This window comes from Pteropus alecto, unplaced genomic scaffold (genome assembly GCF_000325575.1).
Source record: "Pteropus alecto unplaced genomic scaffold, ASM32557v1 scaffold86, whole genome shotgun sequence".
Lineage (NCBI taxonomy): Eukaryota > Metazoa > Chordata > Mammalia > Chiroptera > Pteropodidae > Pteropus > Pteropus alecto.
The window spans coordinates 9,532,358-9,556,825 of record NW_006442109.1 but is presented as its reverse complement, the minus strand read 5'-3'; the positions used below and the strand labels follow the sequence as shown (position 1 = coordinate 9,556,825).

At 46.5% G+C, this 24,468-nt stretch overlaps 1 protein-coding gene across 1 annotated transcript in view; it reads right to left on the bottom strand.

The window, feature by feature from the left end:
* MEGF11 (multiple EGF like domains 11) overlaps positions 1-24,468 on the bottom strand; it is a 325,200-nt gene that overhangs the window by 158,601 nt on the left and 142,131 nt on the right. The window contains exon 5 of the mRNA XM_006920242.3: positions 10,048-10,140. Within this exon, the coding sequence (XP_006920304.1) occupies positions 10,048-10,140 (93 nt within the window). The remainder of the gene's footprint in view (positions 1-10,047; positions 10,141-24,468) is intronic.

Here is a 24,468-nt window from a genome sequence, read left to right as displayed (position 1 = left end):
CCCGAGTGGGGCCGGGAGGGGTGTCAGCACCAGCTGCCAGCCCCACACAATGACGCCAACTTGGCTCCTGCCACTCTATTCTGCTTTTGTCACATTCTAGGCAGGTTCTCCCACCCTCCTCCCTCTCTCCAGTTCTTGAGACTCCCTGTGTGTCATTTATTTATTAATTTTGTTCTCAGGGAGCAGATGGCCGGAGCTGAGTTGGGCAGAATGTACCTCCTTCCCCTCCCCTACAACAGCCTCCTCGAACACACAGCTCACAGACTCCAGACTATCCAATTTCTGGCTTTCTCAAATCAAAAAATTGACTTTCTGGATAGGCTACACATCCCAGAGCCTTGCCTGACCCCTGACCCTGCTCAGATGAAACTTGTCCCAAGATCTCTTCTAGTCTGAGAGGCAGGTGGAGGACCAGCTGCCTTCAGTCCTGAGTTCTGGGATATCCACAGGCCGCCTCCAGCCCAGCCTCATCCTCATCCCCACAATGATCTAGGCTCCCATCAGGGTAGGACACCCAATGTCTACTCTTTTCTCATTTCCCATTTCTCCAGGGAGACACCTTTGGAAGAAAGAAACTCTGGAAGGGAGGACCTCTTCATGGCTTCCAGGGCATAGTCAAGGCTGGGGTGCCCCAAAAAGAGGGAGGCAGGGGCTAGGGGAAGGTGATGGCCAAGAGTGGGAAGAGAGAGAAGCCAGGAGCTCTGCCTTCTTGCTGTTCTTCCTCTGCAGCCCCAGGACTCAGGCTGGGGCTGGGTTAGGTCTCTTTCAGCCTCCATCATGGGCTCCTCACAAGTGACTTGGTTTTCACATTTCTTACACCCCGACCCATGTCCTGTGGAAAGAGTCAGATAGACCCAGCTCTGATGTTCACCAGCTGTGGGACCTCAGGCCATCACTTAACCTCTCTGTGCTTCAGTTAAAATAAGATCATAGCATACATCTGGTTCCTTCCTTCCTCCACCCTCCAATGATGGCTTTCCTGAGCCATCTGGGTACCCCTTCCCATAAAAGCCAGAGCCTTCTTCTTCCCAGACTCTTCCTCCTCCCTCTCTTTATACTGGTGGTTCTGGCTTCTGCTTAAAGTTCCCTGAGGATGGGGGCTACGCCCTCCTCATTCCTACTCCTTCTCTTCAGCTCTGGACCCCTGGCAGTGTTGGCCTCTGAGAAGTGCTCAATAAACGTGCATTCACTGGAACTCAAGGGGCAGAGAACATTGAGCCAACAGGGCTGGTGACCCTGGCTACTGCATTCTTTTTGTTTGTTTGTTTCATAATTAGAATTCCAGGGTAAAGAGCAGCTTCTCTTACGCACAGACCTTGAACAAGCATTTGCCGCCACATCCACAACTCCCTTCTGTCCCCGTCATGGTGACTGCACCCCAGTGTGCGGTGCTGACGTGGAACTCCCCATCCCAGGGAGGCCCACAGGCACAGCAGATGCCGGTAGAAGGCGGCCCAGGCGCTTCTGTGAGGGCCGCGGGGCTGGCCAGAGCAGTAAGCAAGGAACCGTGGACTCGCAAGTATAATTGCACTGTGGTGATTCATCTGAAGTTGCTTTAACCTTGACAGCCAGCTCAGTGTAGTGAAAAAGAACCTTTGAGAGCTGCAGCTTCCTGAATGGCACAATGCCCCTCTGCACACCCGCTCCCAAAGGAGGCAACCAAAGGCTCACCAGAAGCCCCCACGTGGGGGAGGCAAGGATGTGAGTCATAAGGCTGCCCCCACCCAATAGCTGTCCCCCTCACTACTCCTTTTCCAAGTCCTGAGATGGAGAATCACAGGACGGCCACGCATGGGGAGAGGAGACTGCCCCCCACTCCCGGAAGGTTACCAGGGCCCTTGCTGAGGAGACACGATGCTGCATTTTGACTTCCCAGAAACAGAGCATCATGGGATTTTAGATCTGGAATAGCCACACTAACCCTCTCATTTTACAGATGAGAAAACTGAGGCTCACAGAGAGGGCAGGACTTAGCCAAGGTCACCCAGGCGGAGGCATGACCCAAAGCTGGTTTCCCTAAATGTTACGGCACAGCACTTCCATCCCTTTAGAGGCAGCATGGAGCTGTGGGGAGAACACAAGTTCTGAGTTCTAATCCTGGCCCCACCATTTGTTAGCTGGGTGAATATCAGAAGTTACTCCACGACTCTGAGCTTTTCTTTCTTTGCATGTGAAATGGAAATAACACACATGACCTCTCCATGCTGCCAAGAGGTTAGATAGGATACTGTAAGTGAAGCGTCTGCACACGCTTGGAGCAGGAATCCCCATTCACCTTCTGCTTCAGACTCTGAGGCTCCCTCACGCCTCTTTCTGACCAACTCCCTTTTCCTCTCCCAATATGCTGGGGCAAAGTTTTTGCAGTGGCTCTTCTCAGCAGACCTGTGTGGCTGGGCCCACTCATTTGCCTGTCTGGCCCTCCCCATTTCCTTTCTAGTCCCTTCAGCTACTCCAGGACAGAGGCAGGAATCCTGGCCCACATCCTATACGTTTGCTTTGCCCCCACATCCTGTGCAGCTAGACTGTGACGTCTCCATGTTCAGCAGCGAGAAGTGTGTCTAGGGGTACTCCAGATGGGGAATCTTTTCTGATGTACTTTTCAAGCCAGGAAGATAGCAGCGTTGACCCCTCTGGAAATCTCCAATCCCTGTGCCCTGGCCTGACCTGTAGTCATGGCTCTGTCCTCCCGGCCTGGGCAGAGAAGGAACAGAGAGTGCCTGGAACCTTTAGGTCATCTGCACAAAAGTTTGTAGGACAGCTTGGCCTGTTTGCTTTGCTATAATGAGACCCATCTGCCTCTAAGACAACTCCAGCCCTGAATTTCCAGAGCAGCTGGTAGGAGAAAAAGGTATGAGAGTCAGGAGACCCAGGATTAAGTTACAGCCCACCACTACATCCCTGGTTAACTTCAGGTAAGTGCTTTCCCTTCTCTGGACCTCAGTTTGCCCATCTGTAACACGAAAGGAGTAAACCAGACAATTTCTAAGGTCCCTCCCAGCTCCTGAGTCAATGGTTTCAAGTTAAATCATGAGACCTCAGTAACCAGAAGTTTGAGTTTGGGATCCTAGACCATACTTCCTAGCACTCCATTCCAGGACTATGCGGATACAGGCTTTCATATATGTGAAGAGAGGTGCCCAAGCCACAGTGATATGGGGGTTGTATGACTCACAGCTCTTATAGGGCAGCACTGAACATTGTGGGAAAATGCAAAGCCCCTGGAATACCCAAGATGAAGTAGTGAGGGCTGAGCCAGTGGCCTATGCCAATCCTTTGCCAAGGAGCCAAGGCACAGATAGTGGGGGTACTGCAGACAGCCCATCAGGGAAGACAGTATCCCCAAAAATGCAGTGGGGAAAAGCCTTGAGCCCTGATCCTTCTCAAACCATCCTTGCCAACAGTCGCCAGCCCTGGGTGATCTAATTCTGGTTATGGTCTTCCTACCTTTCCCACTGCTTCTCAATCTTCACCCCTAAAATAACCCAGCCTCCAGGGACACCTAATGGCATAGCCCCAAAATGTCCACCAAAGGCTCAAATTATCACATTTAAAAAAATAAATGTCAGTTCTACATTCAGTTCTATAATAAATCTGTATCTGTGTTAATACAGGAAACAATGTTTAAATTACTTATCAGGTAACTAATGTGCCAGTACATGGTGAAAAATTTAAACTCTATATCTTCAAGAATCATTGGCAAAAGTTTCTTCAACAAATGGGGCTGAAAAAACTTGATATCCACATGTAAAAAAAACTGAAGTCAGACCCCCTACCTTATACCATATGTAAAAATTAACTCAAAATGGATCAAAGACCTAAGTGCATGAGCTTAGACTATAAAACTCAGACAAAAACATAAGGGAAAAGCTTCATGATGTTGGATTTGGCAATAATTTCTTAAATATGACACAAAAATACAGGCAACAAAAGAAAAAATAGGTAAGTGGACTTCATCAAAATTAAAAACTTTTGTGTATCAAAGGTCACTATTAACAGAAAGAAAAGAACCCGCAGAATGGAAGGGAATATTTTCAAATTATGTATCTGATAAGGTTTAATATCCAGAATATATAAAGAATACCTACAACTCAGCAGCAACAACAAAACAACCCAGTTTAAAAAAATAGGCAGATGACTCGAATAGACACTTTTCCAAAGAAGATATACAAATGGCCAATAAAGCACTTAAAGAGGTAATCAATATCACTAATCATTAAGAAAATGCAAATCAAAACCACAGTAACATACCACTTCTCGCTCATTAGTTTGACAATTAAAAAAAAAACAAAACCAGAAATGAACGAGCATGGACAAAGATGTGGAAAAATTAGAATCCTGTGCAGTATTGGTGAGAATGTAAAATGGTGTACTCACTGTGGAAAACAATATGGCAATTCCTGAAAAAATTAAACATAGAATAATCATATGATCTAGCAGTCCACTCTGGCTATATATCCAAAAGAAGTGAAAGCAGGGACATGCATACCCATGTTCATAGCAGAATTATTCAATAGTCAATAGGCAATAGTCAAAACATACAAGCAACCCAAGTTTATCAATTGACAGATGAATGGATAAACAAAATGTGGTATATACCACAATGGAATATTTTTCAGCCTTAAAAAGCAAGGAAGTTCTGACACGTGCTACAGTATGGATGAACCTTGAAGACATTATGCTAAGTGAAATAATCCAGTCACAAAACAACAAATATTGTATGATTCTCATTATATGTGGTACCTACAGTAGTCCAATTCTTAGAGACAAAAATACATTGGTGGTTGCTTATGGATGGGGGGACGGGGAATGGGGAGTTAGTGTTTAATGGGTACAGAGTTTCATTTGAGAAAGATAAATAAGTTCTGGAGATGGATGGTAATAATGGTTGCACAACAATATGAATATACTTAATGCCATAGAACTATACACTTAAAATGGTTAAAATGATAATTTTTATGTTACATATATTCTACCACGCACAGAAAAAAATTTGGCAAACATATACCTTAGTTTGGAAGTGATTGATCCCAGGCTAGTTTAGGAGTGTGGGCATATTTCTGAGCTGTTAAATGTTGTATTTTAATCTGCAAGGATAGCTGACAGCCAAATCAGCCAGGGGTCCCACACACTATTCAAGATAAGAACGTTTTACTTGGCAGAAGCTACTCTTGGTGGTGTCCCAGCTTGGTTCCTGCTGCCTTCATTACTCAGGGATGCTCTGCAGTTTTGCCTCCTACCCAGCATTGGGGGTTGGGAGAGATCATAAGACACTGTGCAGTAAGCTTTTTCTGTCCTGCACGTGGATAAAACCAGATCAATGGAATCTAAGAATGTGAGAGATAGTGGGGAAATGGCAGGGGGTTTCTCTGTTATGTCTAACCCACCCCTTCTGTGGAGGACTGAGACCCAAACTAAAACACCATTCTAGAGCCCGAACCCAAACTTCAAAGCACCGTGGGATAGGAGGCACAGAAGCAGGACCCAAAAATTAAATAATACAATGAAGGCTTAAATTTCCAAGTTGATTCTTTGGTAATATTTATAAAAGTTAACAGGGCATATTTAATTTAGGAATTGGCTCACGTCTTTCTCCTTACAGCTGAAATTTCATAAATGAAATATACTGGATCATTGCCCAGTGCGGAAATAAAAGTTATGAATAATGCTTCTATCTCAATCATTGTCAGTGCTTTAATATTCTTAATTACTTAAAAAAAAAACCCTAGATATTCAATATAAGGGAAACGTCTTTTCTTCTAGACTCCACTTGTGAGATTAGTGCAATTTAATAAAAGTCACTCTGTCGTCTTTATTCAGGGTAGACTGACATTTCATCCTTTTATTCTTTATTATTATATAGGATGGAGGTTTATGATCAAGCATGCGGCCACTCCATTTCTCCCTATTGGTCCGTTTTAACGTCTCAGAGTTACCCATAATAGCTGACATGTCTACCCATGAAACAAGTCAGTATCACCTCACTTCCTTTATAGAGCAGAAAGAAATTAGTCAAGGCCTTAAAGAAATTAGGCTATGGGGTTAAAAGTCTGTAAAAGAATGAAAAGTCCCCCCCACCCAACACACACACTCCACTACTAGATTCATCGCCTTCACAACTATCAAAGTTATAAATCCCTTGGCAGCCACAAAAGGTAGGGCAGGGGTAGGCGGTAGGATGATGGATCTTTACAAGCCTCTCTGCCACTTCCAGGAATTTATCCTAAGAAGAAATTGGGACAAGTGGGCAAAGATATATATGCACAAGAAGAATCACTCAAGTGTTTTTACACAGGGCCACAGTGCCTTATCCATGTGTCCACAATCCAAAAATCTCTAAAATGTCCAAAAGAAACTTTTTTTAAAGTTCAGCACCAAAATTTAGAGACAAAATCTATATGGAACTAATATGTGGTTATCTATTTTCTATATGTCACTAGATATGATCAGACATTGTCACTTCAGAAATATTATTAGATTTCATCCCAGGGTTCTGTCCAGAACCCACTGGGGATATATGTCACATATAATATATTCTAAACTGAAAAAAGATCTAAATTTTGAAACAGCAGGCTCAACGACCTTGGATAAAGGATGGTGGCCCTGAAATACTGAAAAATCAGAAACAACCTACATGCCCATCGAAAAGACTGCACTGATCAAGACACCCATCCCCACGGACACAGGCCCCACAAAGACCCTAAGGCAGCAGTCCCCAGCCTTTTTGGCACCAGGGACCGGTGCTCCTATGAGAATCTAATGCTTGATGATCTGAAGTGGAGCTGAGGTGGCGATGCTAGAGCTGGGGAGCGGCTGCAAATACAGATGATGCTTTTTCCCCGCTACTCACTTCCTGCTGTGTGGCCTAGTTCCTAACAAGCCACGGACTGGTACAGGTCTGCAGTCTGGGGGTTGGGGACCTCTGCCCTAAGACGCTGCAGAGCACACCCAGGCAGACAGGTGTCCAATAGCACAATAGCTAAAAGTCTCAAACTACTTGGAATAAACCTAGTCACAATTTGCGTACCTTGGCTGATTCCTCTATCTCCACAACAATATTTTGGGGCCACATCTTTTAAGCAGATCCTTCCTTCCCCTGTGAGCAACTACGTTTTCTCATCACTTTCAACCTAAGGTTGTATTAACAGAGGTTGAGCATCCAGAAGGAAGAAGAGCATAAAAATTAAATGTTTAGGTTTAGGACCTAGGTTTTTGCTGAACTAATTGTCCCAGTTTCAGCATTTACTAGCTGTGTGTCTGTTGAAAGTTGTTTAACCTCTCTGTGTTTCAACTCTCTCACTTGTAAAGGGGCTAATAATAATCCCTACATCATAGAGAAGATTAAATGAGAAGATAAAGTGCCTAGTACACAGTAAAATTCAACAAGTAGTACCTATCTCTCTTATTATTTTCCATACAAGCCTGCAGTTGTATGGTCAGATTTAGGAATGCTAGTTTAAGAGGAATAAAGGTCACAGCCAATGGAGTGAAACTAGATGGAGAAGGAAATTCAGACCATGTCATGTGAGAAACAAAGGAGCTAGAGAATAAAAACTTGGGAGAGAGAAGCGATCACTGTCTTCTAATACATGAAGGGCTGATCCATGGAAGGGGACTCTACCTTCTTTTATGTGGCCTTGGTGGCTATTATCAATTGCTCTGAGATGACCATTTTTCCCCAGTCTGTGGTCTTGTCCACTGAGCTCCTTGGTAGAAATTCTATAAGTGGCAAAGAGGGTCATGGCAGTCATTCAACCCACTCTGGCCTTTATCATGAGTGAGAATCAACTGGTAGAAGCTAGAGATAGATTTCTACTCAAGAGAAGGGAAAGTCTTCCAATAGTCAGAATGTGTGTCCACAGGAGGCAGTGAGCTCCTTGTTAAGGGGGGCGGTGGTGGGGGGTGGGGGGTGCAGCGGGAATAGAAGCAGAAGTTGGAAAGCTCATGGAAGGGCATCTAAACATTCAATGCTCTGAATGCTTTTGAGAGTGAGAGTCTATAAATTCCTTTCAATGAGGCCCTTCCTCAAAACAGGTTTGGAACCCATCTTTTAGGATTTCCTGTGGGTTTAGTAGCATATGCCTTCGAGTAGACCCAGGGGTGGTGGCTTTTCAACCCATGAAGTTGGATTTACTAAGGGAACAACTGTGGGTTGTTCAGCACCACGTCTGATAACTGAATTGGGGGTGAGGAAATTAGACAGCCCAGTTTTGTACTGTAAGGTAACAAGGCTATTTGCCTACATGCTTGATAAACTCACTCTAGAGGCAAGATTTACTCTCAATCATCTAGTCTTATTTGTCAAGTGTTGCCTCCATTCTATTTCTTTCCCCAGACAGGAAACCCTGAGAGATACAGACCATGTCTAAAAGACCCTCCAGGGGCTACCCCTCCCTGCCCAACACAGTCCAGCATATGGTGAGCACCAAATACACTGGCACTGATTGGTAATTTATATGCACTCAGGGCCCCTGGGACTCAGGCTGTATTTCAACTTCCAACAGGCTGCCCTTGACATTATAATCTAGCAGCAGCAAGCAGATCTGTCTCAGCAGAGCTCTCTTAATCCAAGTTAGATAGTTCTTCATCAAAGATTCATTGTAAGCAAAATTACACAAAGCAAAAAAGCTCTCAAACATTTCAGCCAACATGTTTCTTGCAGCTCATAGAAAGACTGGTTGAGCACATTCCTTTAACTTGCATGTCTCTCGGGTTTACATTTTGTTGTCTGGAGGAGTCCTTGGCCCTATGTCTCAACATGGCCCACCTCAAAGTAATAAAACAGGTGGTAGGTGGAGGCCACTGCGGTCACCAACATATTGAAGAGAGTCTCTTGAATATCCAAACAGATCCTGGACCCCCCAATCCAAGATAACCACCCAGGCTCAAAACAAAACCATATCCAATAGCTTTGTTTTGATTGATATATTCTAATGCAATGGGTAAACAGGGAGTTTCCAGGTAAGGACTTCAGAAAAAAGGACCAAAACTAGAGCAGAGAAAGTGAAAAAGGGCAAAACTACATATGGCCGTCATGGACCCAACATTCCTCCCCAAGTTTTCATGGCCACTATAGTCACCATGGCACTGTGGCTCCCACTGAGAGGTCAGTAATGGGGCTTAGACCCCTATTGGATCAGCTTAGTTATCTACTCAAGTCACAATTAAAAAGATACTGTACCCCAGCTCAAAGCAGGAAGAAAATGGGCTTCAACACTAATCAAGGCCTCTTTGAAAATCACGTAAGATCATTTTGTTAGCCAACCATTGATTGCAAGATGTGCCAATGGAAAGGGGGTCATCTGCAAGAATCGAAGGGAAATGAGCCAGCAGTGATGTATTTGCCTTCATCTGGGCTCTTGGCAGATACCCTAAGCAGCTGCCAGGTGTACCCCATCCTCTTGGAGGCCAGTGCCACAGTAGAGAGGATGTCCTGTGCCACTGTGGATCACTTGGTCAGTCCCAAGAGCATCTACCTCACTTTGTGCCTATAAGGAAGCCTTTCCCGGAGAGATACAGGAATGCAGTGATTTGCCCCTACCTGTGGGCAAATCATTCTCCTGTGGGGACACAGAGGCATCTCAGTGTCTACCAGGCCCATGAATCAATCCTGAGCCTTTGTGAGCACCCACAAAACTGAGCCCTTGTATCAACAAAGCCGAGGACCAGGCCTTTACAACAGTGACTTCCTGGATCTGTACCCTCAATCTGTACCTTCCTGGATCTGTACATCTCAATTTCACTTCAGCCTTCAAAGACCATATCTAGATGTGTTTCATCAAAAATAAGAGTTGTACTGATGACCCCACAATTCCCCCATAAACCACACACAACACACAATACCCCATCAGACCCCCATAAACCATTACCCCCATGCCACTTGAGCCCTCCACCCCAAGTACCATCATGTACCAAACTGCAGGTATGCCTCCTCCCTGATACCCACACTTGCCTAGGCAGCCCCAGCCCAACACAAAGAATTCAGCATGTACCCAGCACAGGCTCGCCAGAGCCAGGGGGCTGCCCAAGCCCCAAAGACCGCAGACTCACCGCTGGAGCAGTCAGGTCCTCCCCAGCCAGGCTCACAGTGGCAGGTGTCTGGGGAAACACAACGGCCATGCACACACTCCTCTGTACACAGGGCTGTGGGGGCCAGGAGAGAGAGAGAAAGAACAGAAACAGACAGTGAAAATCAACCATCTGGTCAAGGAGCATAAACCACTTCATAACGACTCCCTGAGGCCCAGGGATGCTCAGAATGCATCACTAGCTTTGGAGAAAATCAAGCTACTCCAGACCTCAGTTATTTAATTAACTCTGAAATGTGTCCAACAGGAGTAAGCTTGATCCTAGGCTCATTTCCTAAAATGAAACCCAAGCCTGAAAAATGGCAGCCTTGGTGGCTTTTCGACAATATTTCCTGAGGCTTAACACTTGGAGACCCTCCACAAAGCCCAACTCCTAAAGCCACACTCCTGATCTTTCCCCATTTACTCAGGAAATTACCTGTCATGTCCATCATTTGCTTTCCCCAATTTCTTTCTGCAAAAGCCCTGAAATTTATCCAGTTGCCTTAAAAGAACAGGCACCTTTCCCCTTTCCCCCACCTTTCTGCCCTCCTCCCCAAATGTCCCTATTTTGGGGCTCTCAAATGTCAGCAAATCTGCAAAGTACACAAATGCTGAGGAAAAGGCAACAGCTAATTATAAGAAAGTAATTAAGAGAGACATCCACGATGATGATAATTGTAATTAGAAATGCCTGGCAATTCCTTATCATGCAGTCAATTGCTACAGCCTCCTGAACTGGGAGGCAACAGCAGCAAAGTTCCCATCAACTGCTCCAGCATGGAGAGGGCTTATTGGCAGTAGTTTAAGAGAGGAAAATTATGACTCTCTTCCTCTGACATCCACATTTTCTCAAGGTCATCTTTGTTCCTCAGAGATCTGCCCCACCATCTAATCCATCAGTGAAGGATTATAGAAGAACACCATTGCCACTCTTGCCAATTTTGTAAGCTTGGGAAATCAGCAGCTACCATCGACCCTGCTTCTTAGTGGGAAGCTAGATGAAATGCTTTCTTCTGACAAGCAGCTAGAGCCCTTCTATCTGCCTGGCACTGGCCTGGGGCAGCAGGTGGCTCCTAATGGTGAGAGCTGCCAATGACCTCTGAACGCCACCCTGCTTCCACATCCACTGCCTAGCCTGAATGCCCACTGAGAGGGCACTATCAGGTTAGACAACAAAGTCCATTTTATGGTAGGTGGAGAGTCTTCTGGCCCCTCCCAAACACAGGTGCTGACCCTGAAGCAGTTGCTTTAGCTTTGTCCAGGCAAGGTAGACTCAGAAGAGCCATTTCAGTTGCCCCACTGGTGGATGGTGTGAGGTCAGCCCATTCTCTGCAAGCCTAGGGTGTGGTGTGTATGGGGAGAGCACTGGCACCTGAGTCCTACTTACTTGTATAAGTGCCTTTCAGGGAGAGTTCTAGTTTATGCTGAAGCCTTCTACGACCCTTCACTTGGAGCTCTAGGGAGCAGCCAGGACCTACCAGCTAACCCACTGGACCCTAACTCCGGTAATCAGCTCTACTCAGAATCACCATGAGCTGCTTACCAGGCTACTAACAAGACCCCAGCCAGTCACCCCTGCTGCCCTGGCTCCCCTGCTCCTATTGGACTTTCCAAACAAGAGCAAATGGGTCAATGTTCCCAATATACACTGGACAACAGGTGTCATCCCCAGCCCCAGGCTGGACCCTGCCAGCTCCCAGTCCTGGCCTCAGCTGCTCCCTCTTTCCTCCATCTCACTCCCATAGGCTGAAGTCCCAGCATGCTCTTCAACTGGGCCCATCCACCTTTCAGCAGACCTTTCCCATCAGCCTGTCAGATTAGCTCATATCTTCACCTGTTTTCTGATCTCAGCGAGCAGTACCTTGATCTCTGGGGATTCTGCTGGGAGTGGAGAGGGCAGTGACCTCTGAACTCGCTGAGTGTCAGGGCTGGAAGAGACCTCAGAGAAAATCGTGTCTAATCCCTTCATTTTATTACATGAACAAACTGAGGCCCATGTGCCCTGGACTTCATGGACACTGTGTGGTGTCTTGGCCAGGGAGGAGTTCGGGGATGAGGCTCCTGAAGACAGAGGCCTCTGGAAGTAGAGGGAGATGAGAGGTGCCCAAGACCATGGGAACTTCACGTCACCCAGGTGAGACGTTCTCCCCTGCCCAGATGGCTTAGGGATTGGAGGAGCGAGTCCAGAGGGAATAGAATAGGGCTGCTATACTTGACTTCCCAGAAGTGTGAGAGCTGGAGAGATAGGCCAGAGGAGCTGCTTTAACACACTGACTGCCTGCTCTACAGGGTGGAGCTGGGCAGGGGGCTTGGAGCAGCTCAAGAGAAGAGTGGGGGAGGACAAAGCCTACCAGTGCCCTGCCAACCCTCACCTCTCTCTGGCCCTTCTGACCCTAGACACCTGATCACTGGCGTACCTCCTGCACCCTCTCCTTAGCTGGAGAATGGAGGGGTCTTTAGGTGCTTTGAGAAAGCCCCACCCTGTCTTTTCCCTTGGTCCCTCCCCAAAGTCCCAAGAACCCCAGCTCAGCCTTGTATCCCGCATACTGGCCCCTCATGACCTGACACACAGAGGACAGCTGACCCATAAATCCTGAGCCTAACTCCAGGGATGTGGTTGCTGTCCCTGTGGTCCCTTCAGACCTCATTATCTCCCTCCCCTCCTCACTGCCCTGGTATTATGCCTGGGCTGTTTGCTTGTCAAAACCTCAATCCATTCATATTTCATAGGTATTGTTTAGACGGTGTTGTTTGAGGCATGAAATATTGATAGCAAATACCCGAGACTCACACGGCCATATTTGGCAATTGGGCCACTGTGTGTTTGTGTACCTGGTGGGGAGGGGACGGGGGTGCTGCAGGGAGAGTCTCCTGAGGAGGGCTGGAGGTGAAACCCATGGCCCTCCCTGGGGCTGGGGTGGCTGACTCCTACTTCAGGAGCCAAGTGTAGCCCTGCAGCAGACAGCCCCTCTGCAGAGGGCTGGGATTTACACAGCAACCACTCCTAAAACATGCAGGTCCCTTAAGTTCTTTCTGACCCCAGGCCCCTGTGAAAGCCAAACCCCTAGGAAGGGCTGAGTTAGGGTTCTGCCACTCTGGCCTCCCTCTTCTCTGCCTCTTGTACCTCTAAACAGGGCCATTTTGTTGAGTCCCTCTTTCTGCTGCTGCATATCCATCTGCTGTGGTGGACAGGGAATCAGAGGTGGGCTGACAGGCTATGTGACTGAGGGCCAGGCCCTCTCCCTGCCCCACTGAGAAATTTGAACCACTGCCCTCTCAGTGTCTGAGCCCTCTTATCTGTCACACACAGGCCATCTCCCACACTCTCACCTTTCACTGAGGTCCTGGACATATGGGGTAGGCTAAAGAGACCTAATGACAGAACCCTGTTCGGGGACAGTATGCTGGAAGGCAGCCCCCCACCTTCAACCCTGATGGAGAGGCCAGGGTGGTAGAAAATGTGATGGCCTAAGTTTAAATTCCATATCTGCCAATTACAATTATGATTGCAAGACAACAAATAAGTATTGAATCTCCCATGTCTCCGTTTCTTCATCTGTAGAATGGGGACGATAGTACAGTCACCACATAATGATGTTTCAGTCAACAACAGACTACACATATGACAGTGGCCCCATAAGATTATACAGAGAAGCGTTTAGCAGAAGCTTTTGCCAACTTCAACAAGCTCCTTAAAAATGCTGAAAACATGATCCACAACACCAAAAGATTTTCATTAATAGAGAAAAATATATTTATGATACATTATCTGCTTACAAGCAAATCTATGGGGAAAAAAAAAAAAACCCATGCAAACCACCATGGACATATTTCTGAAAACAGTGCCACGTCTTTAGAAAAGCCTGAGGCAAGTCCTTCAGGAGGTATTACAGAAGAAGGCATTGTTATCATAGGAGATGACAGCTCTGTGCAAGTTACTGCACCTGAAGACCATCCAGCGGGACAAGGTGTGGAGGCGGAAGACAGTGATACTGACAAATCTGATCCTGTGTAGCCCAGGCTAATGTTTGTGTTTGTGTTAGTTTTTAACAAAAAAGTTAAAAAAGTTAAAAAAAAAAAAAAAGTTAAAATTTTTTAAAGTAGAAAAAAGTTAAAAATTTTTTAAAGTAGAATAAGGATGTAAAGAAAGGAAATATTTGTACAGCTGTACAAAGTGTTTGTGTTTTAAGCTAAATGTTATTACAAGTTGAAATGTTAAAAAAAAACCTAAAGTTTATAAAGTAAAAAAGTTACAGAAAACTAAGATTAATTTATTATTGAAGAAAAAACTTTTTAATAAATTAGTGTAGCCTAAGTGTGCAGTGTTTATGAAGTCTGCAGTAGTGTGCAGTCCTGCCCTGGTCTTTCGCATTCAGTCACCACTCCCCCACTCACTCACCCAGAGCAACTTCCAGTCCTGCGAGCTCCATTCATGGTAAGTGCCCCACAGAGGTGTACCATTTTTTATCTTTTATACTGTATTTTTACTGCACTTTTTCTATGTTTAGATACACAAATACCATCACGTTATAATTGCCTATAGTATTCAGTACAGTAACACGCTATACAGGCTTGTAGCCTAGGAGCAATAGACCATATCATAGAGCCTAGATGTGCAGTAGGCTACACCATGTATGTTTGTGAGTACACTCTATGATGGCTGCACAACAACAAAATCACCTAACAACACATTTCTCAAAACATGTCCCCATTGTTAAGCAACACGTGACTGTACCTCTCACATGGGTTGTTGCAAAGATTTAATGAAATACATTTAAAGTGCTTAGACCAGTGCCTGGCGCACAGTGAGAGCTCAACAAGCATGAGATGCTATTATTATTTCTCTCTCTCTTGACTATAAAACAGGGCATTGGAACACATCACCCTTTGGGTCCTTCCACTGCTGACACTCTTGATGCTTCTAGGGCTGCCTTGTCTTCACCATATCACCTAAAGCACCTGGAAACTTGAAATGCTTCCACTGGGCTCCTAGTCCTGGGTCACCAAGGCCAGGCAGAGACTCCATCACCCAGCTCCACCAAGAAGCCAGGAGGGCTCAGCCACCCTAGTTTGCACATTTATGGAAGGTGAAATATTTTCCCACCAGAACCCCGCTACCCACACAAAGTTCCCCCTGACTGGCCCAGCCCACAGAAGCCTCTTCTTTCTCTGAAGCCCATGGTACTCTGGAGGGAGTAGCCCATTGGGGGGGTACACTTGGTCTCCTGCCACTTCTCTCTGTAGAGTGGGTTCACATGGTCTCTCTAATTAGACTGAGCTCCTTGAGGGTAAATCCAGAATCTTTGACATCCCCATATCACCTCATGAGCCATGCCTTATAGACACTCTGTGAGCAGCTGTTGGTGACTCTTCTGAGTACCTGTGCTTTGCGAGGAATATTGAAAAGCTAGGCGAGAAGGATCAGGATACAAAGGATGTAGACATGTGACCTGTGAGGGTTACATGAAGGTTGGACTTGCAGGGGAAGGCTATGTAGCCTGAAAAAGGAAGTATTAGGTGGGGGTGAGGTCACAGTCAGCTGAAAGGCTGCTAAAGAGAAGTGGGAGCTACTCTATCCAACACAGCATAGGGACCTAGGAGCGTACTCAACAAGCGGGCAGATTTCAGTCTAACCAAGGCAAGACTTTCTAAGACCTGAATGAGTTCAGCACTTCAAAGGGCTGTTTCTCTATGTGGGGAGCAACTCATTGCTGGGAACATTCAAGCGGAGCACAAAGGACCTACAAATGCTAGAGGGCAGGGGTCGGCAGGCAAACTATGACTCTCAGGCTAAATCCTGCTGGCTGTCTATTTCTATAAATAAAGTTTTGTTGGAGCACAGCCAGGCCCATCCATTTACATAGTGTCCATGGCTGCTTTTGCACTACAATGACAAAGCCAATTTGTTGCTTCAGAGACTGCTGGTCAGCAAAGCCTAAAATATTTACTATCTGATGTTTTAAGGAGGGTGTGGGCCCTCCTCCTCTAGAGCTTTCCTGGTTTGGTGAAAAATTAGACTATGGGACTTTTAGGATCTCTTCTCCTCTTCTTCTGTCGTTTATTCACTCCCCAGATGATTAAACAACACCCAAAAGGTGCTTAGAAAATCCCCAGTGATGCCAGCCTTCTTTCTAAAGTAGTCCTCTGGGTCCACCTGAAGGGATAGGGGCTGTCAAGCTGGGGCATAACCTTAAGAAGCAACAAATGCTCACTTGACACTTTATTTCAGTCCTTTCCCCCTGCCCCTGGTGGTGGTGCTGGTGGTGGTGGGTGCTAGGGACAAGGAATATGGATGATTTAATAACCACTTGTGTCATGACTGAGTCTTTCCCAGTAGACAACAGTAACAGTAGTGCTTGAAAAAGGGACCAAATGATGTTCTTTCTCTTTGCTCAGCACTAAGTATCCATTGCCCCATTACGTCCTTGAGGCAGGTATTATTACTACTCCATTTACAGTGAGGAATCTCATTTTTATGACTGCCCCCCTCCACCAGGAGCCATTCAAAATATTTTTTTGTTAATCACCTCCTCTCCCATGTACCTACGACAGATATACTGTATATCTGTGTATGTACTGTATGTATATCTGTGCTTATGTATAAACAGACTAAGAACCAATGTTTACCCCTTTAGAATGTATGTCCTGGATTTTCTCCATTTGTACCCTCAGATCACTCCCTACCCTTCTCCACCCTTGTCTGTGCCCTGAGAGGTGGACCTCCACGGACTGCACTATCAGACTTCCTTGCCCTCTGGCTCTGGATATGTCCGGCCGATGGCAAATACCAGAGGCTGGGGCATGGGTTGGTAGCAGTGGTCCTCTCCCCTACGGCTCAAGGTGGTAGAGGGGGAGGGGAAGGCCTTTTGGCCGAGGAGTAGTGTGGTTCTCCTTGGGTGCTAGTCCTAAATACTACAGCATCTCTTACTGGTTTCCCTTACCCCTCCCATGCCCTTATAAATAACTGTTTTATTAATTTCTCCTCAGTTACCATCTGTTTCTTGCCAGGATCCTAACTAATGCAGTGGCCAAGCCAAGAATTAAAACCCACATCTCTGTGATGCTAAAAGGCCGGCTCTTAACCCCATGCTCTACCACTACCTGGACCACAGGCTAAGATAAGTTCCAGTGCCAGATCTGTCACTGACTTGTCACCTCCTCCAGGTCTCAGATTATCTGCTTGTGAAATGAAGGGGTCGGATGACACGATCCAAATGTTCCTTCCAGTTCTGGGAGTCTAGGGCTCCACTGCAGCAATGATTGACTTTTTTGGCTCACTGATTCGAGCCAAGTTTGAGAAGAATCCTTTCTACAAATGCAGGCACAGAGCTTAGCATGGGAACAAATGTGTTCTGAGGTACAAATGCAAGGCCAGAGCGTCAGTCCTGAGGCAAGGGGTGAGCCTGCATCAGCAGCCCAGGACGCAAGATGGGGATCTTGGCATTGAGCAAAGGGGTCAGGTCAGACCTGGGGTCTCCTCTGCACACTGTTGAGACAACACTGGCCCTTCCCTGACCAAGGTACCCAGTCTGTTGTCCTTCATTCATGGTAAGCCCTGTAAATTAATCATCAATCCTATTAGCATTCCACCCAAGACGACCCACAAGTCCCTGAGGTGTTCATGGTAATATATTTTGCCCGGCAGTTTGCAAATGGTCTTACTAGTTAATGGAACTATAAAAATTACATGAAAAGGTCAAAATAAATAAAGACAACTTCCATGCTCCCTGGCCAACTAGCCTGATACCCAGCTAGGACAAAAGCAAGCTTGGAAGCCAGGGAAAGAAGGTGTAGCCTCCCTGAATTCTACAGCATATGGCTTCTGGAGCTTCCCCTGAACCCAGTTTCCCCAGAATGCCAAAGAACATTGATCAGTCCTCCATTAGCATTCTTGGCAGGAGGCTGAGATCAGGCTGTCATTTGATTCTGCTTGGAAATAAAATGACCTATATCCAAGTGGACCCAAGTGCCAATTCAAAGTGACACACTTAGCATAAGCGATTCTGCCAAGCCCAAGGTCACACAGAATGTGGTGGGTATGTGGGTGTATGTGTCTGTGTCAGAGAGTTACCAAGGGGAATTCTAAAACGATTCATCAGACGTGTATCATTCATTCCTTTATAATTGTCAGCCCTGAATCCCCTCCACAGCCAGAAAGAGACACGACGGCTGGCCCCCACTCCCAGCACATCTAGAGTTGGCTTTCAATTGCTTCAGTCACAATTGGCTCCAAGACATGAATAGTCAATTGAGAAAAAAAAAAAGAAGCATTTCACCTGCAGGGCTGGTAAGATGGAAGGACATTAAGAGCCCAACGCTTTCCTAGTCTGTGGCCTGCAGGCCTGCAGGTCTCCCTTTTATCCAAAGGGGGTCCTGGGGAGGCTCACAAAGGGCGCTGGGACTGGTAATCAGGGGTCCACCCCCACCCCACCCTACCTGCTAAGCTGGCCCATAGTCACTCATTGTAATTCAGTGATACCTTGCTGAGTTTTATGCCTTGGCCAGCTAGCATTGTCTAAAAGCTTGGGTCCCTGTTCTGTCACTTATTATCTTCACTGTCCTTGAGCAACCTGTCTTGTCCTCAGTTTCTTCACCTATAAAATGGCTCTGGTCTTAGAGAGTTATTGCAAAGAATAAATAAGTTCACTCAAGCAAAGCACCTAGAACCAGAGGTTAGTTATAATTGTTACTAGTTGTTTTTTACGCTATTGTTACTTATATTCCTCTTCCCAGGGCCAGGGTTCACTTGAATGCATTCCACCCGGGATGCCTCACAAGGCTCACTTCAGCTTGAGGGATGAGAGAATAGCGTGAGTTAGATCTGAAAGGGAGTCCTTATTCACTGGGAATACTGAAGGTATGGGGGTGGGGGCAGAGAAGAAGAGACAATCCAGGTTCAGCTCACTGGTGAATTATAAGTTATCCAGGGTAATGCATATCCCTTTTCTCCTCTGTTTCTAAGAGGAGCATGGGAAGGAAGGAGGCCACAGCCTGGCTGCTAGGCCCTTTCTCTCGTGGAGAACCACTGGTTGTACTTCTGGCGAAGGGGCGGGGAGAACGTGAACTTGGGCTAGGGTGAGGTCCTGCAGCCTAGGTCCTTTCTGCTCCTGTGCACCCTCTGCTCACTCATGCAAATACCCACCCACATATACATTCACTCTCAAGTGTGTACTCAGCACATCCTATGTTGGGTTATGGGGTTATGGGGAGGAGTCCAAAATGCAGAAATGGCCAGGCCTTGCCTTGCCCTGCCCTGCTCTGCCCTTGGAATTCCCAGAGAGTGAATACTCCACCTATCTGCTTTTAACTTTTTTCCCCCCAAGGAGCCACTCTGGCCCCTAGGAGCCTGGGGTAACCCCTCAGAGAGTCGTGCATAGAGGGACGAGGGCTGCGCTCTGATGCCCATGGGCCAGGATTGTGGGAGATCAGAGAATGAACTTGGGAGCCAGGATGTTTGGATTCGAGTGTTGGTTCTGCCACTTTCTAGTTGTGTAACCTCAGGCAAGTTACTTTACTTCTCTGGGCCTTAGTTTCATCATCTTTAAAATGGGGGCAGTGGTTCTCTAGCTCATAAGCTGGTTGCTAAGTTAAATCATCAATACATGTGAACTGCTTAGAACAGTGCCTGGCACATGGGAACCTAGTTTTTTTTTTTTTTCAAGGCCATCTATTCCATCCTCCTGCCTCTGAGCAGTCACTCCAAAAATATTTATTAAGTGCCTATAATGTGCCAGGCACTGTGCTAGGTGTTAAGAATACCATCAGCAAGCCACAGCTCCTGCTTTCACAATGTGATAGTGAGAAAGGGAGTCAGCACCTGAGTGGCTCTGTGGGCAGGAAGGTAGGCCAGTAGGAAGGTAAATGGGTGAATGAACAAGTGGGTAAGAGCACTAAAACATTCCTGGTGCTGAAATCACAGCAGGTTCAGAATACAGGATGAGCCCCAGGAGAAGGTAGGCAATTCTTGTGTATCTTGGTGGACAGGGGAAGAGCATCACAGAGCAGGTGATGCTAAACTTGACATCTATTCATAATACATTTACTGAGTACCTACCATGTGCTAGATACTGTATCAGCCTTCCCCACTCCCACGGACCATTGAATTTTTGCCTCTTAGGGTTTTCTGCAGGAAGAAAACTTTCTTTACCTCCCTTCTTTCAGCCCTCTCACTTCCCTAGCATGGGTGCTCCTTCCTGCCTTCTCCTCTTTGGCACGTGGAACTCCTTCTGGTTCTGAATGTGCCCCAACCCTCCTTACCCTGGGCCTTCATACAGCCTGGAATTCCATCCACAACCCAGCTCTCCAGCTCTCTCGCCACTGCTGCTTATCCTTCACACTAACTTAGGTGCCACATCTTCCAGGAAGCCTTCCCTGACTGCATTGCTCCCAGGCTGGGTTGGGTCCTCTCCCTGTTCCCACAGGCCACGTACTGACTTCTCTGTGCCACTTATCTGTCTCTTGTCAGCTCCATGAAAGCAAAGAATGGGCCTCTGTAGTTCATCCTTAGGTTCCAGCACAACACTCGGCACATGGCAGCTGTTCGATAAATATACACCAAATGAATAAGTATCTGAATCTGCAAAGGAGCTCTCTCTCCTTTCCCTTCACCCAGAGCCCTAGCTCTCTCTTACATGGGCCATGCCAGTCTGGTTGGGGTTGAACACATAAATTCAGCTAAGATACCAGGACAATGCAAAGACCCGAGTTCAAGTCCCCAATTCTGCCATGGTGGGACAGTAAAATGCTCTTTAGAAAAATTCCAGCAACTCTCCAGTTAATAGGCAAAGAGCATTCCAGCAAAACCCAAGAAGGATTCCAGTCTGGGGTTTGGGCCTCCCTAGTTCAGCTTGAAGCCTCAGGGGCAATTTACCATCAAATGCTAGTGTCAGATCATAGACTCCCCTGGGGTCCTCTCTTGTATCTCTACCAATCACCCCAAGATATTAGCCTGCTTCTCATAGCTCATCTTAACATGGCTTAACTATTAACAATTGTTTATCAATTAAAATTGTAACCTGTCAGATGTCCCTATTGGTTTCCCCCATAAAACAATCACAATCCAACCACTGGGCCTGATAAGAGATGGGTATTGCAGTCAGTTCTCCTGATGGATGCTGTGAGCCCCAGATCTGCCTGTGGATGCTCCTGGTACCCTTGGCCTTCCTTGCTTTGTAAAGGATTTTCCCAGCTGAGCTGTTCAAACCACCAATCCTGCATTCCTTCAAGGAGCAACAGCTTTTCAACTTGTTAATGATGCTGGCGCATACAGCCTGAGTCAGCAACCCCCAGCACACGACCCAAGAAAATCTTTTTCTGGGTCTTTTTTTTCCCCGTTTGACAGATGCAAGACTTTCTCCAGAAAGACACATTCCAGCTGATTGATTTTTTTCTTTGGGAAATTGATCCTCACCACCTTCAAGGAAAGCAAACACTGAGGCCTGTCGAGCATTTTTTTAATGCTCTGATTTAAAATCCGGTCCCCTGATTCTGCCTTGCGATTTGCCTTCCCTAAGGAAAGAGCTGGCCTTTTCTCATAGCCACGTGTGAGAGTCTCTCCAAGGAAGGGGTGCAGGAAGGATGGGCCAAAGAACAAATGATGCCCACCACCGGCCCTCCATCAGGGAGGTCCCAGGCAGAGGAATGTGGTTAATCACATGGGCTTCAGGTTGGACAGACCTGGGTTTAAGTCCTGGTCCTTCCACTTAGCTAGCTGTGTGGTCTTGGCTCAATTAAAACGACCCAACATCATGAAGCCTCAGGTTCTCCATCTGTAAAACTGGACCAATAGCATTACCTAAATAATAAAGGATTGTTGTCTGAGGCTAAGTAAGACAATGCCTGAAATGGTTGGCAGAGTGGACTCTTAGCAAGGACCCCATAAATCCCAACTCTTACTATCATGGCTGGTTTTGGAGGAGGCAGCCCACACATGACTCTCGAACATGTGGAACTCAGGGACTTCAGCAGGCACTCGTATAACCAGTGTCTCAAGAAGAAGGGGCCAAGTAATTAGAGTCCCTACTTCCACCACTTCATCCAGTGCTTAGAGCCCTTCTCCTACAATCCTGTGCCAAATTTCTACTGAGATGCTTCTGCTAGCAGGGAATGAAGTCACTTTGTTCCAGCCTCATTTAATTGTACCACATCATTAAGTGAGAAAGACTCTCCTTAACCTCTGAGTCTTTGCATGTGCTGTCTTTCTTCCCAAAGATGCTCTTCGGCCTCCTCTTTGCCTAGGTAATTCATCTCTCAGGTCTCGCTTTAAATGTTGCCTACTTTTGGAAGCCATCCCTAGCTACCCTCAAAAGGTTAGGTGCTCTTGATCCATGCTCCTATAGGACCCGTCCTTCCCCGTCAAAGCACAGGTCACATGTCTCTATTTTGCTTGTCTGACTGTCTTCAATACTAGACCAGTGGCCTCTGAAAAAAGGATGCTATCTCTCACCATCGAATCCTCAGGGCTCAGTACAGCGCTGACACAGAGTAGAGGCTTAATAAACATCTGTTGAATGTATGAATGAATCCCCTTTCATTTATGAACAGATCTGATTACTAGGAAGCTTGTTGCTTCACTGAGCTGAAATCCGCCTCCTCGGAATTTGCCTGCGTTGGTGCTGAGTCTGTCCTTTCCTGCTCCCCAGCCCACAGCTCGCCCCGATTCCATATGACAAGCTTTTCTCTACTGAGACTGAAGCAGATAAGAGACAGAGTAACAGGAACACACACTTCTAAGTAAAGTGTGGCTGGGACTGATGGTGGCTATCAGAGGAGAAGTTTTCTTCCTTCCTTCAAAGTTAGTCTTTTGTCTTCGGTACTATTGCCAGGCTGCTGCCACCAACCAGCACAGTGAAGCCCATCCCGGTTTTATGAGTGTCACTGCGGCACATCCCAGTGGGAGCAGCCCACGTCCCCGCTGGTTTTAAATCTCATTGCTATTGAGAAGCTAAATCAGGAGCTACTTAGCACCACTGATTTAGGGCTTTAATAAAAATAATGCAGTGGAAGGGAAAGGCAGCTGTGAAGGTCACTGTCTCCCGCCCCTCCCATCCTGCTCCTGCCTTCCTGTTAGGATCTTTTTCCAGCCTAGGGACCCCTAAATTCTCTTGACTCCCACAAATGGGACTTTGTGCTTTTACGAATTAATCCTCATCACAATCATATCCCTCGACAGCCTAGGCTATGATTGTTGCTTGCTGAGTTGAGTTTAGGAATTTCTTGCCCTATTAGGAACTTAATACTTCTTCTCTTCTTCGAAAAGACCTTTTAATTCTCTGGCCTCAGAGTCTGGGGGCCTCTGACTCTGCCCTAGCTCTATGGTTCATTTGCCATATGGACCACTCACACCTTCCGCCTGAACGACACAGGAGGTGGCAGGACAGACAAACTCTCAGAGCCTCAACAGTTTGATGTTCTATGAGTGGGGAATTTGCAGTTCCCCTCTGACTAGAGTTTAGAGAAGATTCCCGTCCTCCTGACCCAAACCATCCCTGACCTAGGGTCAAGCCCAAAGTGTTTCCTTACATTTCAAATAACTCTATTTGAACATGTAATGCCTTAGTAATTAGGGGGAAAGACTATTTTTAAATAACCTTTTTACTTTTAAAATCACCAACACCTGTCCCACAGCTGCTAAGTGGCAAACCAGGATTCAAACCTAGTGCTCTGCAGGCCTAGAGCTGGTGCTCCTCCCCACTTGTATGGCCTCTCTAGCAGACCTAAGCCTGCAGAGCAGCCTGATAAAGGAATGATGTTGGCACAAGCGCTGGGTGAGCAAGGAAGGCTTCGTAGTGGAGGAGGAAACCCCAGTGGGTGGCATGAAGCACCTCACTTGGGCAGACAGAGGTCTTAGAAACGCAGTCCTAACCAGCTCTTTTCTGACTCCAGTGGTCAGCACAGGGCCACCTGCCTCTTACTGTTCCAGGGCAAAGAACATGCCATCATCTGGCCCTGGTGTCCTGTTCCACAATCATACAGATTTCCTGAGGCTTACTCTGCAGGATGGCCCTGCCTCTTGTTTCCTTCCTGCTCCCCTTCCCTGCTCTAGTGCAGCCCTACAGCTATGCAGAGAAACAACTGAGATGAGAATGGGAAAACACTGTTCTCTCCTAAATATTTCACCCATAGGCCTGTCTATGTGTTTAGGAAATAGCAAACTTCAATATACTTGCTTGAGAAAATGACAAACGTGGAGAGTCATTTACTGCAGCACTGTCTATGATAACATAAGCTTGGAAAAAACCTAAATGTCCATCCACAAGGGAAAAGGTAAATAATTATGGCACAGCCACACCATGGAAGACTATGCAGCCATGAGAAGAAATCAGAAGGCTCTTTATGTACACAAAGCTAGGGCTGAAGTGAAAAAAGCAAAAGGCAGAACAGGTTTTAGAATATGCTGCCA